We start from the raw sequence: 18100 nt of genomic DNA, 5'->3' as shown, positions 1-18100 counted from the left end.
AGATGCCAGCCTTCTAGGGTGGGGGGCTGTCTGGGGTCCTCTAAAAGCTCAGGGAGTGTGGACTCCGTTGGAGTCTGTTCTTCCTATAAACATCCTGGAACTGAGAGCGATCTTCAATGCTCTTCTGGCCTGGCCTCAGTTGGCTTCGGCCCAGTTCATCAGATTCCAGACGGACAACGTAAAGACAGTGGCCTACATCAATCATCAAGGAGGAATGAGGAGTTCCTTAGCGATGACCGAGGTAGCCAAGATAATCTGGTGGTCGGAGGCCCATTCTTGTCATCTGTCAGCGATCCATATCCCAGGGGTGGACAACTGGGAGGCGGACTTTTTGAGCAGGCAGACTTTTCATCCGGGAGAGTGGGAACTCCACCCGGAAGTGTTCTACAATCTGATTCTCAAATGGGGTCGGCCGGAGTTGGATTTCATGGCATCTCGTCAGAATGCCAAGCTTCCGAGATGCGGGTCGAGGTCCAGGGATCCCCAGGCAGAACTGATAGATGCTCTGGCGGTTTCTTGGCCCTTCAATCTTGCATACCTATTTCCTCCGTTTGCGCTTCTTCCTAAAGTCATTGCTCGAATCAAACAGGAGAAGGTATCAGTGATCCTCATTGCTCCTGCGTGGCCTTGCAGGATTTGGTATGCATATCTGGTGGACATGTCATCCCTGCCACCTTGGAGACTTCCATTGAGGAAGGACCTTCTCGTTCAGGGGCCCTTTCTTCACCCAAATTTAGTTTCTCTGAAGCTGACTGCTTGGAGATTGAACGCTTAATTCTATCCAAGCAAGGGTTTTCTGATTCAGTCATAGAGACCATGTTCCAGGCTCGTAAGCCTGTGACTAGAAAGATTTACCATAAGATATGGCGTAAATATCTTTATTGGTGTGAATCCAGGGGCTACTCATGGAGTAGAGTTGGGATTCCCAGAATTTTGTCCTTTCTCCAAGAAGGATTGGAGAATGGTGTATTGGCAAGTTCCCTAAATGGTCAGATCTCTGCCTTATCTATTTTCTTACTCAAACGTCTGGCGGATGTCCCAGATGTTCAATCCTTTTGTCAGGCTTTGGTTAGAATCAGGCCTGTGTTTAAACCAGTTGCTCCTCCTCTGAATTTAGTTCTTAAAGTTTTTCAAGGGGCTCCGTTTGAGCCTATGCATTCCTTAGATATTAAGTTGTTATCTTTGAAAGTTTTATTTCTTGTTGCCATTTCTTCAGCTCGAAGAGTGTCTGAGCTTTCGGCATTGCAATACAATTCGCCTTACCTTCTTTTTCATTCGGATAAGGTAGTTTTACGTACTAAAACTAGGGTTCCTTCATAAGGTTGTTTCAGACAGGAACATTAATCAGGAGATTGTTGTTCCTTCCTTGTGTCCTAATCCTTCTTCTCAAAAGGAACGTCTGTTGCACAATTTGGACGTGGTCCATGCTCTGAAATTTTATTTACAAGCGACTAAAGACTTTAGTCAGTCTTCTTCTTTGTTTGTCGTTTTTTCTCTGGAAAGCGTAAGGGTCAGAAACCTACGGCTACCTCTCTTTCTTTTTGGCTGAAGAGTATCATCCGTTTTGCATATGAAACTGCTGGACAGCAAACTCCTGACAGAGTTACGGCTCATTCCACTAGGGCTGTTGCTTCCTCATGGACATTCAAAAATGAAGCTTCTGTAGAACAGATTTGCAAGGCTGCAACTTGGTCATCTCTTCACACTTTTTCAAAATTTAACAAATTTGGTACTTTTGCCTCGTCTGAGGCTGCTTTTGGGGGAAAGGTTCTTCAAGCAGTGGTGCCTTCTGTTTAGGTTTCCTGTCTTGTCCCTCCCTTATCATCCGTGTACTCTAGCTTTGGTATTGTATCCCACAAGTAAGGATGAAATCCGTGCATTAATCGTGTCTTTAAAAAGAAAAGAAAATTTATGCTTACCTGATAAATTTGTTTCTCTTTAGACACGATGAGTCCACGGCCGCCCTGTTCTCTGAGACAGGTTATTAATTTTTGTAAACTTTAGACACCTCTGCACCTTGGTTTTTCCTTTCTCTTCCTAACTTCGGTCGAATGACTGGAATGGGAGGGAAGGGAGGAGCTATATATAGCAGCTCTGCTGTGGTGCTCTTTGCCTCCTCCTGCTGACCAGGAGGTGAATATCCCACAAGTAAGGATGAAATCCGTGGACTCATCGTGTCTAAAAAGAAACAAATTTATCAGGTAAGCATAAATTTTCTTTTTCACAGTAAGTAGAGCAGTTTATTTAAGTATTTGTTTACATTGCCCTTTTACAATATTTGGTAGCAATATGATTAATTATTAAAACTATAAATGGAGACATGCCTGCCCATCTTATACAACTCTACATCTGTGTCAGCAATCTTATCTGCTCTGTGATGTTGAAAGCATACATCAACAGATGCTTTAAAATCTCACAGGGTGTAGTAGCTGTGTGATGGTGGGAGGGTGCATTTTATTTTGAAAGTTTTTTTTTCATAGTTTCTTCACACCACTTTGCTGGTAATGTACAGGAGTTGTGTCTGTGGGCAGACATGGACATTCCAGTGCTTATCTTTGATGAGGGGGTTATGCACAGGGAAATTCCAAATTTAGACCAAGCACACAGGATTTGGAACAATGTGGATGTTGCATAAAAGCCTATGTGACCTGATATGTATGGTGACCACAGTTTGGTTAAACGAACGCCCCCGAAGAAGATTTTTTTTTTATTAACTTTAACTTTTTTTTGTTCCCTGCAGATTCTTCATCAACATAAAAATGCCGATAAAATGGTGTCTTTACTTAAAGTTTATGAGGAAGAAGATGAAGCTTTTATGGATTTGGTTACCGTGGCAACACAATTCTTCCAATACTTACTACAGCCTTTCAGGGATATGAGAGAGATTGCAATTTTATACAAGCTGGAAATACTGGTAGGGAATTATTCAGTTTATCTGTTTTTTTTTTTTAAGATTTTGTATTGGTAATCCTTGAGGGCTTTGTTTACAGAATAGTTTGAACCAATTATAGTCAAAATGATTTATACTTGCAATTGTATCAGTCCAAATGTAGCTTATGTTTATTGGCTTTCATTTCCACTGTGCACTTTTTTCCCTTTATTATCTTTGTTAAAAAAAAAAAATCATGACAAGCATTCTTTAAACGGCTGCCTGTTACTGAAATAGTATGTCATAATAATAATCTCTTAAATGTTGCCCTTTTATCCATTTTATTATGAACTTCCATATTAACAGACTGCCCTAGTAAACGTAATGGCTATGACATAACTACAACCAAAAGTGAACATCTTAAAGGGACATTAAAATGTTTTTTTTTTATTTATTCCTGTTATATTTCAGAAGTTATGTTATTAAAAATATTGATGAGCAAAATAAGTTTTAAATTTATTTTAGACTGAAGTTTTTTTTTGACAATTTTGTGTTGCAAATCAAGAACATGTTTACCCTGTCTCCTTTTTTTGCTGTGGCCATTCAGAGGCCAGATGTAAATGACCTCCTGCACTGGTATCATTTTAAAGCAAACAACATTTATTTATTTATTTATTTATTTATTTCTAAAATATTTTACCAGGAAGGATACATCGAGATTTCTCTCGTTTTCAAGTCAATTGTATCATAATTATGTAACTCATTGCACTCTTAACCTCTCTTGGAAGACCCCAGCAGGTAAAAACATGTGATGAATGTACACTGCACTGTTCTTTTTGATATACTTAAAGTGAATGTAAATTTAGATGATAAAGTGCCCGGTTTTTAAAAATCAGATTAAAAACATGGGCACTTTAATTCATCAAAATTTACATTTCACTTGTGTTGTGAAAATACTTACCTTTTAATCTTGACATAAAGCCTCTTCCTGGGTCTAAAATGAGGAATCCAGCTTCCTCCAATAATGGATTGGAGGATGACCGATCCGTCATTTCTGACGTAGGAAGAGACTTACGACGATCGGGGGAAGCTGGAGTGGCTGTCAAGATTAAAAGGTAAGTATTTTCACAACACAAGTAAAATGTAATTTTTGATGAATTAAAGTGCCCATGTTTTTAATCAAATTTTTAAAAACCGGGCACCTTATCAACATTTACATTCACTTTAAAGAGACAGAAAAGTCAGAATTTAAAATTTCAGGATTCAGACAGAGCATCCAATTTTAAATAACTAAATTTTACTTCTATCTAATTTGCTTCATTCTCTTGGTATCCTTTGTTAAAAAAAGTATAATTGAGAAGGCTCTGGAGCAGTAATGTACTACTGGGAGCTAGCTGCAGGTTGGCGGCTCCACATATTTATTCTCCTTGTCATTGGTTTGCCAGTAGTGCATTACTTCTCCTTCAACAAAGGATATGAAGAGAATGTAGCAAATTTGGTAATAAAAGTAAAATAGATACATGTTTAAAATTGCATACTCAAAATTTTGTGTTTTCATGTTTTTAAGATATAATTTTATGAATGACTTAAAGTGAATATAAAGTTTGACGAATATGTGCCGGGTTTTTAAAAATCCTATTAAAAACCGGGGCACTTTCATTCATCAAATTTTACGTTTCACTTGTTTTGTTAAAATACTTACCTGTTTTTCTTGAAAGCCGCTCCAACGCTTCCCCCGCCCGTCGCAAAGGCCTCTTCATACTTCAGCAATAACGAATCCGGCTTCCTCCAATCACGGCTTCCTCCCCAGACCTAATTGGAGGAAGCTGGATTAGTCATTTTTGACATAAGAAGAGACTTGCGGGGGAAGCGCTAGAGCGGCTTTCAAGAATAAAAGGTAAGTATTTTTAAAAAAACGAGTGAAATGTAAAGTTTCATGAATGAAAGTGCCCCTGTTTTTAATAGGATTTTTAAAAACCGGGCACACATTCATCAAACTTTACATTCACTTTTTATATTTAGTTCAATTTGCCATTTAAGGTAAGTGCTATTAACTTATTAAACTGGTGACAACTGTGAGTACTGTCTGATGCCTTTTATGAACTGTACTTCTTTTCTCAGAAGTGCACATAACTCTTGTCCAGTTGCACGCGAGTTATACTCAGTGCCCCCCCCCCCGCTCGCTCCCACAGGCTCTATAGTGGTAGTAACCTAGCATCACCCTGTGTTTTTGTTTTTGACAGAAATCTCTGGAATTAGATGACTTGGGCCCTAAAAGAATAGAGGCTTTGCAGGAAGAGGCCAACAAATGGAACTCAAGAGCAGAAGAAGCAGTGTGCTCCATACAGAATGTGACTGTGAATTACTTCAAGGAGACTTCAAAGGCCTTAGCAGGTAAGTAAACCGAGCAGGTCTTTAGCTAAATAAATAATAAATGCAGTGACCTGATTTCATTAAACTGGCTTTTAAGTGGGAATTAATAATACTTGAAAACTCAAACGACACTCTGAAATTGTATTAGAGCCCTTTTATTTTTTACATATTCCTGCTGGGTGTATTATTAATCAGAAAGGGTTAAAGGGTTTACATTCCTCCTGGCCTATCGGCTATTGATTGTCTGAACCACGCATCCTCATCTGTGGGCGTCAGGGGAGCAAGCTGGTGCAAGACTTTTTTATTTTTTATGGTCAACCCTTTAGCATGGGTTAAACACATTTTGTTCCTTAAAATGATAAACTCCATTAACAAAGTAGAGCAGGACATTTCTTTCATTATAATTTCTTATGTCTCTAATTCTTAGCTTTATCCTCTGGCTTTAAAGAAAAAAAACAAAAACCCCAGGAAGACTGCTGTAAACCAGTAGAATTGTTTTGTGTTTGTGTTGTTTTCGTTATCTGCGTAGTAAGGGATTACATTTTATATATGTTATGTTCCTCTGACCCAAAATCCAAACAGGAACCAGCACTGTAACCAGAGGAGCTGACACATCCGTGGGCCACTGCCAAGCCCACTATCAAATCATAAGAACAGCACAGAGGTGTCAGGTTAAAAATCCCTTTATTTTAGAACATGGGGATCAAAAAGAACACAACGTTTCGGGGCGGTCATCACATGATTAAGGGGACCGCCCCGAAACGTTGTGTTCTTTTTGATCCCCATGTTCTAAAATAAAGGGATTTTTAACAAGACACCTCTGTGCTGTTCTTATGTTCCTCTGACCCGTCAACATAAGGTGTTGGACACTGATGATTTTTAAGGTACATGTCTCTATTGAAGATCATACTGCTAAGGAACGCTGATTTTGTTTCTAATTTATTTCCTTAAAGACTTTGGAATATCTTCCTGCCACTGAAGGTTTTTTTATCATTAAATTGTTTTTTATTGTATGGATTAGGGGCAAATCCTTAAAAGGCTTTTGTATTATATTTCAACAGCAATGCAGAAACATATGGAACTGGATGGAAAAAGATTTGGAAAAACCACATGGGCCTCAGCATTACCCAGACTGGAGCGGCTGAAATCTATGTTAGCAAAAGAAACTCTTCAACACATGAGATCAAAGGAGATGTGCTTGAATCAAAAGAGAGGGGAGATTAAGAGAAATGTGAGATTTTATTATATCTAGTCTTGGCATTTAATTGCTGTTACATTTTTTTCCTTGAGAAAAAGAAAAACCCCCCCATTAAATTGCATTCAAATTAAACTTTAATGAGTCGGATACAGCATGCAGTCTTAAACAACTTTCTAAATAACTTCTATTACAATATTTACATCATTTTCTTGGTATTCTTTGTTGAAGAGCATACCTTGGTAGACATGGGAGCATGCATTTGTCCTAAATACTATATGGCAGCAGTGTTCACATTTGCAAATGAGGCAGCCCTAAAATGTTCAACTATGTATAACATTGCTAAACACATTGGCTGCTATATAGTGTATGCTCCTGAGCCTATGTAGGGATGCCAAGGAAACAAACTAAATGCAATTTAATAGAATTAAGTTTGAAAGTTGTTACAAAATTTGCATTCTTTATATGAATCACATTTTTTTAATTTATTTTTTATTTTATTACTATGCCTCTTTAAAGTATGCTTTAGTGTAGCAGAGCTGATGCCCCATAAATAAATTTGCAAATGGAACCACACACGTAAAAGGCTAGATATCAGTGGAATGACTTCCCAAATGAATGAGTTGCTCCGAAGAGAATGATAGGCATCTATGATTTCCTATAGCAGATATGTAAAAAAGAAAGTACTGTCCAGTAGAGGAAGACCCTGTTTCTCATGACTGCTAGTTAGAATAGGGCCTTGGATGAAATACAGATTTGCATAAAGACATTCTAAACCACAGTAGAGTTTTTGTGCGAATAACATTTTACGCGGTAGAAATGCATTATAACATTTGACTGACACTTCACATACATGTAGATCACATGGGCAAAAAAGTAGACCCCCCAACTTATTAATGTTTGGGCATCAATGCCCTATGGATATGTTAAGTACTACAAAATAGGGATCATGGTGCAAATTAATACCTCAAAGCACCCTGAAAACTTCACAATAGCTTCTAGTAACAGTAGAACATTAAGATATAATAATAATAATAATAATAATAATAATAATATTATATACTGTATATTAATATGTACAATATTTTTCTCTGTTCTTTCTTCTCTCTAAAAGCAATGTTAATAAGCTCAGACTCATTATCTGGCCATCTATTATTCTGCTTCAACAGCTAGGAGGTAAGGGAGATTTTCCCTGTTTTGGTTTCAGATCTCACTCATAGTTTTCTAGAGAATAGAGGAATATGCTGGTCATACAATATTCAGTGCGTCTGTTCCCCATCTCTCCTTTGTCAATTTGTGAATAATGACCAGGGTTGGATTGTGATGTTAATGTTACTATATGGAAGTAATATAAGTATACATAGACTATATTGATGTGTTTTGTTGTTATTCCGTGATAGTGTACCGCAGACTACTTCTGTGTTGTTGTCTTTTGCGTTCTGTTTTATTAGGTTTTTGACAATAGCATTTGACAAATGCGAAGAAATTTTTTACTTTCCTCACTCGTGTTACCTCCTCCTGCTCAATGTCTGCAACTTTCCACCTTAGGTTATAGAATATACTGCATTATTTGTTTTTCCAGTTCTGCATGGCTACATTTCAGATTTTAGAATTTAAATATCTGTGTGTGTGCTATTACTTTGTATTTGTTTTATTTTAGGGAATGCTGTCCAATCCATATCCATATTATCGTAATAGATTTTTTATTTTTTTTTATCATTCTAGAACTGAAGAATACGTAACTGTATATGTGTGTTTACAGATCTTAAACTTTTGCATTTTATTTCTGTAATTATACAGATGGGAAGCCTTTCTGATACAGACAGCGCCATGGAGGTATTGGATGAGCTGGAACTGCAGTTTTATGAAACTCAGCTAGAGCTCTATGACGTACAGCTTGAAATCCTCAAGTATGAAGAAATGTTGCTTACGACAGAATTAAACACAATACACCGACAAATTAAAGGTAACAAATTTATCATTTTAATCCTAAATCCTAAAAGACTTTTTTTGGTTAAATTTTTAGACCTGATATATAGGGTTGGACAAAATAATGTGAATACTTGGGAAATATATGATATTCCTTTATTAACAAGGTGTTGGACCACCATTTGCCTTTGATACAGTGGAATGTTGTACCATTCATCTGTCAGAACATCTGCCAATTGCTTCAGAGTTGTTGAAGATGGGAATCTGCTGGTCACTCTGCTCTCCAAAACTGCCTACAGTGGTTTAATGATATTCAGGCTAGGGGATTGAGATGACCAGGGCAAATGTTAAGTTAATCTTGGTGCTCCTTAAACCAAGACTGCACTGTTCTGGCCATGTGTATGTGGGCGCCTTATCACCTTGACAAATGTCATCATTTGGACCATGGTATGCACCTGATTATCTAGAATATCCAAGTGCTTGCCGACAGTAACTCAACCATTTAGGGTAATAATGGGGGGAAGTGAATACCAAGATATGCCTGACCGAATCATCACAGATCCACCCCCATGTTTGACTGTTGAACCATACAGTCCGAGTTGTATGCTGCCTTGGGGGTCCTCCTTACATAAACCTGAACTTCTGTTAGGAGTAATGTAAAGGATGAGCATATTGTTTTTAGGTGTCCAGGTTTTATGATCATAACACAATATTTTTTCCATTTTAACTTTGGTGTTTGTGATTAAAATTTTAGCAATTGCAGCTCCTCCATGGATGTTGGCTTTGTGAAGAATTCTGTGGACTATTTCTCTTGCAAGGTGTATCCAGTCCACGGATTCATCCTTACTTGTGGGATATTCTCATTCCCTACAGGAATTGGCAAAGAGAGCACACAGCAGAGCTGTCCATATAGCTCCCCCCCTAGCTACACCCCCCAGTCATTCTCTTTGCCGCTCTAGCAGTAGGGCATCTCCACGGGAGGGTAAAGTGAATGTGGTGTTAGATTTGTAGTTTTATATCTTCAATCAAAAGTTTGTTATTTTTAAATGGTACCGGTTTGTACTATTTACTCTCTGGCAGAAAAGTGATGAAGATTTCTGCTGAGAGGAAAACGATTTTGGCATGTTGTAACTAAAATCCACTGCTGTTCCCACACAGGACTGATGAGTACCAGAAAACTTCAGTTGGGGGGAACAGTTTGCAGGCTTAACTGCATTAAGGTATGTTTCAGTCATATTTTTTCTAGTCAAGACACGATAATGCTAGAAGACTGACAGGAATCCCCATGAGGGAAGGGTAAGCCATATTCTGAGACCTAGTATAGAATAAGAGCTTATTTATCAGGGCTCAATAGACTGGTGGACACTGTGAAAGGGCAATCGATTATTTTATTCAGCAAATACTCATTGGTAGACACTTTTAAACACCTTTGGTGTGTTTATTAAGGGGTATTTTATCCACATGGCATAAATTTAGTCACCTAAGTGTGACTTTGAGGGCCTCACAACTCCGGAGTGGAGTGGGAGGGGCCCTAATTTCGCGCCTCTGTTGCGCAGTTCATTTCTCCAGACAGTTCATGCTGCTTCACGTGGAGGGTCCAGAGACTACTTGAGGGACTCACAGAAGCTGTTTCTCCCCTAAACTAATCCATAAGGAAAGGTAGGGCCACAGCAGACTGCTGTGGCAAGGTGCTGTAGTTTTAAAACCGGTTGTGGGCTTTAGACTGCTCCGGTTTGGGCATTAAGGGGTTAATCAGGCTGAAACTTTGTGTGCAATCATATCAAAGCATTAGGCACATACTGTGAAAATTTCAAGATTTGGTGCATTTTTCACTGTTTTGTAAAATTGTGTGCGCTTTTTATTTCCTAAAGGCACAGTACCGTTTTTCTCAAATTGTGTTTTTATTTGATTAAAGTGTTTTCCAAGCCAGTTTGCATATAATACTAATCTGTTTAACATGTCTGACACTAAGGAAAAGCCTTGCTCTATGTGTTCAGTAGCCATGGTGGAACCCCCACTCAAAATGTGTCCCAAGTGCACTAATGTGTCTATACAATTTAAAGATCATATTGTGTCACTTAAAAATGTTGCCCAAGATGATTCTATGACGGAAGGTAATGAAGATAGTCCTTCTTCCTCTCCCTAAGTGTCACCACCAGTTACGCCCGCGCAAGCAATACCTAGTACCTCTAGTGCATTGGCACCTATTACATTGCAACAACTAGCGACAGTCATGGATAATTCCCTTGCGGCCTTTCTATCCAAACTGCCAGTTTTCCCTAAAAAGCGCAACATCTCTGTTTTAAGAACAGATGAGGAGCAGTCGGAAGCTTTGGGAGGTTTATCTGATGTACCCTCACAACACTCTGAAGTAGGGGCGAGGGATGTGATGTCTGAGGGAGAAATTTCTGACTCAGGAAAGGTTTCTCAACGGGCAGATTCAGATTCATTAGCTTTTAAATTTAAGTTGTAACACCTCCGCGTATTGCTTAGGGAGGTTCTATCCACTATGGATGATTGTGACCTTATGGTGGTTCCAGAGAAATTGTGTAAAATGGACAAATACCTAGAGGTCCCTGTATACACTGATGCGTTTCCGATCCCTAAGAGGGTTGCAGATATTGTTACCAGGGAGTGGGAAAGACCAGGTGTCCCTTTTGTTCCCCCTCCTATTTTTAAGAAAATGTTTCCCATTACTGACCCCAGGAGGGACGCGTGGCAGACGGTCCCTAAGGTAGAGGGAGCAGTTTCTACGCTGGCCAAGCGCACAACTATTCCAATTGAAGACAGTTGTGCTTTTAAAGATCCTATGGTTAAAAAATTAGAAGGTTTACTAAAGAAAATTTTTGTTAACAAGGGTTCCTTCTACAACCGATCGCCTGCATTATTCCTGTAACTACTGCAGCGGCTTTCTGGTTTGAGGCGCTGAAGGAGTCGCTCCAGAGAGAGACCTCATATGACGAAATTATGGACAGAATTAAAGCTTTAAAGCTGGCTAATTCTTTTATCACAGATGCCGCTTTGCAATTAGCTAAGTTAGCGGCAAAAAATTCAGGTTTCGCCATTATGGCGCGCAGAGCGCTTTGGCTCAAGTCATGGTCGGCCGATGTGTCTTCCAAATCAAAATTACTAAATATCCCTTTCAAGGGAAAGACCCTCTTCGGCCAGAGTTGAAAGAGATTATTTCGGACATCACCGGGGGAAAGGGCCATGCTCTCCCACAAGATAGGCCTTTTAAGGCTAAAAACAAGGCTAATTTTCGTTCCTTTCGCAACTTCAGGAGCGGTCCTGCTTCAACCTCTGCAACCGCTAAGCAAGAGGGTAATGCTTCACAGCCCAAGGCAACCTGGAAGCCTTCGCAGGGCTGGAACAAGGGTAAACAGGCCAAGAAGCCCGCAGCTGCTACTAAGTCAGCATGAAGGAGTAGCCCCCGATCCGGGACCGGATCTGGTAGGGGGCAGACTCTCTCTCTTCGCTCAGGCTTGGGCAAGGGATGTTCACGATGCCTGGGCATTAGAGATTGTTACTGAGGGATATCTTCTAGAATTCAAGGACTCCCCTCCAAGGGGAAGGTTCCACATTTCTCGTCTGTCTACAGACCAGACAAAGAAAGAGGCGTTCTTACGCTGTGTAGAAGATCTACTCAAGATGGGAGTGATATGTCCAGTTCCAATTACAGAACAAGGACTGGGTTTTTACTCAAAGCTGTTTTTGGTTCCCAAAAAGGAAGGAACTTTCAGGCCAATCCTGGATCTAAAAATTCTAAACAAATTCCTCAGAGTTCCATCATTCAAGATGGAGACCATTCGGACAATCTTACCTATGATCCAGGAAGGTCAATATATGACTACCGTGGATCTAAAGAATGCGTACCTACATATTCCTATCCACAAAGATCATCATCAGTTCCTAAGGTTCGCCTTTCAGGACAAGCATTACCAGTTCGTGGCCCTTCCCTTCGGGTTGGCCACCGCTCCCAGAATTTTCACAAAAGTGCTAGGGTCCCTTCTGGCGGTACTAAGACCGCGGGGCATTGCAGTAGCACCTTATTTGGACGACATCTTAATACAGGCGTCGTCTTTTCCCAGAGCCAAGGAGATTGTTCTGGCCTTTCTAAGGTCTCACGGGTGGAAGGTGAACACCGAAAAAAGTTCTCTGTCCCCGCTCACAAGGGTTCCCTTCCTGGGAACATTAATAGACTCGGTAGAAATGAAAATATTTCTGACGGAGGTCAGAAAATTAAAGCTTTTAACCACCTGCCGAGTTCTTCATTCCATTCCTCGGCCATCTGTAGCTCAGTGCATGGAGGTAATCGGATTAATGGTAGCGGCAATGGACGTAGTCCTTTTTGCTCGAATACATTTAAGACCACTGCAACCCTGCATGCTCAAACAGTGGAATGGAGACTATGCAGATTTGTCTCCTCAAATACAACTGGACCAGAAAACCAGAGACTCTCTTCTCTGGTGGTTGTCTTAGGATCACCTGTCTCAGGGAATATGCTTCCGCAGACCGGGGTGGATCATTGTAACGGCCGATGCCAGGCTGGGGGGCGGTCTGGGACTCCCTGAAAGCTCAGGGCTTATGGTCTCGGGAAGAGTCTCTTCTCCCGATAAACATTTTGGAACTGAGAGCGATATTCAACTCGCTTCAGGCATGGCCTCAACTAGCGGCGGCCAAATTCATCAGATTTCAGTCGGACAACATCACGACTGTGGCGTATATCAATCATCAGGGGGGAACAAAGAGTTCCCTAGCGATGAAGGAAGTCACCAAAATAATCAGGTGGGCGGAGGATCACTCCTGCCATCTATCTGCAATTCACATCCCAGGAGTAGACAACTGGGAGGCGGATTTTCTAAGTCGTCAGACTTTTCACCCGGGGGAGTGGGAACTCCATCCGGAAGTTTTTGCTCAACTGACCCAGCTATGGGGCATTCCAGAATTGTATCTGAAGGCGTCCCGTCAGAACTCCAAACTTCCTCTCTACGGATCCAGGTCCAGGGACCCCCAGGCGGCATTGATAGATGCTCTAGTAGCGCCTTGGTCATTCAATCTGGCTTATGTCTTTCCACCGTTTCCCCTTCTCCCTCGTCTGGTAGCCAGAATCAAGCAGGAGAAGGCCTCGGTAATTCTGATAGCGCCTGCGTGGCCACGCAGGACTTGGTATGCAGACCTAGTGGACATGTCATCTGTCCCGTCATGGACACTGCCAATGAGGCAGGACCTTCTAATACAGGGTCCATTCAAGCATCCAAATCTAGTTTCTCTGCGGCTGACTGCTTGGAGATTGAACGCCTAATTCTATTTAAGCGTGGTTTCTCGGAATCAGTTATAGATACTCTTATTCAGGCTAGAAAGCCTGTCACCAGGAAAATTTACCATAAGATATGGCGGAAATATCTTTGTTGGTGTGAATCCAAGGGTTACTTGTGGAGTAAGATTAGGATTCCAAGGATATTGTCTTTTCTCCAAGAAGGATTGGAGAAAGGTTTGTCAGCTAGTTCCTTAAAGGGACAGATATCTGCTCTGTCTATTCTTTTACACAAGCGTCTGGCGGAGGTACCAGACGTTCAAGCGTTTGCTCAGGCTTTAGTCAGAATCAAGCCTGTCTATAAACCAGTTGCTCCGCCATGGAGTCTAAATTTAGTTCTTTCAGTTCTTCAAGGGGTTCCGTTTGAACCCTTACATTCCATAGATATCAAGTTGCTATCTTGGAAAGTTCTGTTTTTGGTTGCTATTCCTTCTGCTAGAAGATAGATATTAAGTTGTTATCTTGGAAAGTTTTTTTTTTTTTAGCTATATCTTCTGCTCGAAGACTTTCTGAATTGTCTGCTTTGCAGTGTAATTCACCCTATCTGGTGTTCCATGCCGATAAGGTAGTTTTACGTACCAAACCTGGTTTTCTTCCTAAGGTTGTTTCTAATAAGAATATTAACCAGGAAATCATTGTTCCTTCCCTGTGTCCTAATCCAGCTTCTAAGAAGGAACGGCTATTGCACAATCTTGATGTGGTTCGTGCTTTGAAATTCTATTTACAAGCAACTAAAGATTTCAGACAAACATCATCCTTGTTTGTCGTTTATTCTGGTAAGAGGAGAGGTCAGAAAGCGACTGCTACCTCTCTTTCCTTCTGGCTGAAAAGCATCATCCGATTGGCTTATGAGACTGCTGGGCAGCAGCATCCTGAACGAATTACAGCTCATTCCACCAGAGCTGTGGCTTCCACATGGGCTTTCAAGAATGAGGCTTCTGTTGAACAGATTTGTAAGGCAGCGACTTGGTCTTCACTGCATACTTTTGCCAAATTTTACAAATTCGATACTTTGCCTTCTTCGGAGGCTATTTTTGGGAGAAAGGTTTTGCAGTGGTGCCTTCCATTTAGGTTACCTGTCTTGTTTCCTCCGTTCATCCGTGTCCTAAAGCTTTGGTATTGGTATCCCACAAGTAAGGATGAATCCGTGGACTGGATACACCTTGCAAGAGAAAACAGAATTTATGCTTACCTGATAAATTACTTTCTCTTGCGGTGTATCCAGTCCACGGCCCGCCCTGGTAATTAAGTCAGGTTTAAAAAATTTTTGTTTAAACTACAGTCACCACTGCACCCTATGGTTTCTCCTTTTCTCCTAGCCTTCGGTCGAATGACTGGGGGGTGGAGCTAGGGGGGAGCTATATGGACAGCTCTGCTGTGTGCTCTCTTTGCCACTTCCTGTAGGGAATGAGAATATCCCACAAGTAAGGATGAATCCGTGGACTGGATACACCGCAAGAGAAAGTAATTTATCAGGTAAGCATAAATTCTGTTTTTTGTGGAAACAGGGTTTCCATGGTGGATATTCAGTTTTGCTGTCACTTCTGTTGCTGTAGTTCTGTGTTTGGACACAATCCTTGTTAGTGTGTGGTCCCTATCATTGCATATCAGTTTTCACCCCCACTATTAATCTTCATGGATGATATCTTGGCATGCTTTGTGTATGCAGTCATAACCAGGGAGAATGTTGCTCTTGAAACACCAAACAATTTAGCTGTTATGGTTACAGAGGCTCCCACAATTTGTCCTTTTTGGAAGTCTGACAAGTCGCCCATTTCACAGACTTGTATGCTTCTACTAACCACTGCTCAACACAACATGTACTACACTGACATACAACCTGGAGAATATAGACAAATGACAAAAGATAATTGCAACGTTTGCTTTTTTTTTTTCTTTCTTTTTTTTTTTACTGTAGCCTTCAATGATATTATAATATTAACCCCTATAATAATGGTGTTGACATATATTTTGTTCAACCCCTGTATTTATTACATTTTGACAGTACACGGGTCTACCTTTATTATATGTTAATTTTCTATAATATATAACCATGGTCAACATGCTATTCCCCAGCATTAGTAACACAATCACCATTTTATGGATTGTAATCTGATAACTACTATATGTTGGTCACAGTAATCTAAAGTTTTAGAAATCTTTTTGAGTGATAGTTGTAAAATTATTGCCCATTATATCTTCTTAATCCCTTCTTGCTTTTGGATAGTTTTGTTTGTTTAGTAGATGTGCATAATATTAGTAATATACATAATTTATAGAAAAATATCGGCAGAATGCTTACAAAGAATTGGAAAACGCTTGCAAGTGCGTGGAAGACTTTATTCAGGGTTAACTAACCTGGGGATTTAGAAACTATGAAACCTTTATGCAGACTTGGTGGACAGGTCTGGTGACTCTTAGGTGTGTGTAAAGGACAATGATTAGTACAATGGGGAAATTGATCATATTGTTGGAAGCTTTTTGTAAGAATTGCATTGTATCAGTATGGAAAATATTCAATCCCTTTATTATAGCAATAGTAGATCACGTGCCAGCTTTTGGAATCACTTTCCTTATTTCTAACGGAAGTAATTTATATAGTGAGATGCATAAAGTGTTGGTTTGTTACACCAGTTAACTCGTCTTTTTCATCCTGTACCCTGTTAACATAAGAACAAGATATGAATTGTAAACCGCTTTCAATTCATGCAGATTTTTGTCTTGTTCCAAAGTGGTGCAGTGACAAGAGAGCCACCTGTGAATTCGTACTGATGTTTTTGATACTATCATCAAGCCTTTCTTTTCAGTAATGTACTGTGAACCGAATAGGATGTGGACAGTACAAAGGTACACAGGAAGGTTCAACCCCTTGGACATCTTGTTTTGCACAGAGTTTAGAGGACAACAGCAACAGTTTGGCCCAAGCTTTGTCATAAATGTAGCTGTCACTTATACACTGACCAAATACCTAAGCTTTTATAGTTCAATGTGTACCCATATATATTTATCGTTTTTTTAAACTATTGAGTAATGGTTGTTTTGCCTTTGTAATCTGGAATGTTGTTGTAATTATTTGCTGAAAAGGAAACCTGCATATATTTCTGTTATCCTCTACAATCAAGCTCCTGAGGCAGATTTTCTGCCTATTTGGACTTTCTTTTCACATATCCTTGCTTATTTGAACTTTTGTTGTTTTGTATTGTATGTATTTATTTGAGTGCTTTTAGGTTTATTAGTAATTGCCTAATATTGATGTTATATAATTGCTAAATAGGGTTTACCAATAAATATCTTAGAACTAACCACCAGGAGGAGGTAAATAACCCTACACCAAGAGCTTTAAAGGGACAGGGACTTAAAATGTTTTATTGTTTAAAAAGAAAGATAATCCTTTTTGCATAACCAACACTGTTATATTAATACACTTTTTACTTTTTATCAGTCATAAATAAGTCCACGGGAGTAAGCACAATGTCATTTATATAGCACACATGAACTAGCGCTGTCTAGCTGTGAAAAGCTAATAACATGCACTGAGATAAAAGGTGACCTTCAAGCGCTTAGAAATTAGCATATGAGCCTACCTAGGTTTAGCTTTCAACTAAGAATGCCAAAAGAACAAAGCAAATTTGATGATAAAATTAAATCTGAAAATTGTTTAAAATTGCATGCCACACCGGAATCATGAAAGATTAATTTTGAATAGACTGTCCCTCCTACTTCCCTGACCCTGTCAGTATTTCTTTGCCTCTTCTAGGAGTAGGTGAAGATTGACGTTCTCAGGATTGTATTAAGAATTTATAGGAACATTTGTTTCCCTTTCTCCCCTCATAGGTAAAACCTGGTAGAGTGGGACATGGGAGAGTACTGTCTGTGCAATGTAATTTTTCTTGCGGGAGTAGTAGTCACAAGGCTGCCTCAGTTGTCACTGGTATTGTGCCGTTAGCCTCCAGCTATTTGGCCAGGTAAATGTACTCCCTCAGTAATTTGTAGCTAGTCACAAAAGGAGATGAGGTCAAATATACCTCTGAAAAGCCCCAACATTATCTGCAATACCCAGGCTCACCCCAGTATATCTGAGACTTACTAAGAAAGGTTAACAGTATAGCATTTCACATCCTTAGGCTGGTATAACATGCTGTATGGATATTTGGCACAGGTTGACTGTTTGTGCACAAAGGGGTATTTTGGGCTTTAAATAGATTTATCACTCATTCTGTGATATATGTGATGATTATATATATATATATTTTGTTTTGTTAACAAAAGCCTTGATCTTATTCCAGCTAGCATCCTTAGCACTCTGGGCTATACAGAGGCCACTTCAGGAGCGCTAAGGGGATACCAAGTTTGGCGCAGTACAGTGAGAGGAGGGTCAGAGCACAATGCAGTGGTTCTGTCGTAAGGGAGATAGTTAATA

General features: G+C 39.9%; 1 protein-coding gene across 1 annotated transcript in view; it reads left to right on the top strand.

Moving 5' to 3' along the window:
* The window catches only part of WHAMM (WASP homolog associated with actin, golgi membranes and microtubules), a 124680-nt gene that overhangs the window by 35893 nt on the left and 70687 nt on the right, over positions 1-18100 (top strand). The window contains exons 2-5 of the mRNA XM_053717426.1: positions 2741-2914; positions 5113-5263; positions 6304-6473; positions 8238-8403. Of these exons, the coding sequence (XP_053573401.1) occupies positions 2741-2914; positions 5113-5263; positions 6304-6473; positions 8238-8403 (661 nt within the window). The remainder of the gene's footprint in view (positions 1-2740; positions 2915-5112; positions 5264-6303; positions 6474-8237; positions 8404-18100) is intronic.

The sequence above is a fragment of the Bombina bombina genome, chromosome 6 (assembly GCF_027579735.1).
Source record: "Bombina bombina isolate aBomBom1 chromosome 6, aBomBom1.pri, whole genome shotgun sequence".
In the NCBI taxonomy this organism is placed as follows: Eukaryota; Metazoa; Chordata; class Amphibia; order Anura; family Bombinatoridae; genus Bombina; species Bombina bombina.
The sequence above is the reverse complement of the archived record's forward strand: the minus strand, read 5'-3'. Positions and strand labels throughout refer to the sequence as shown.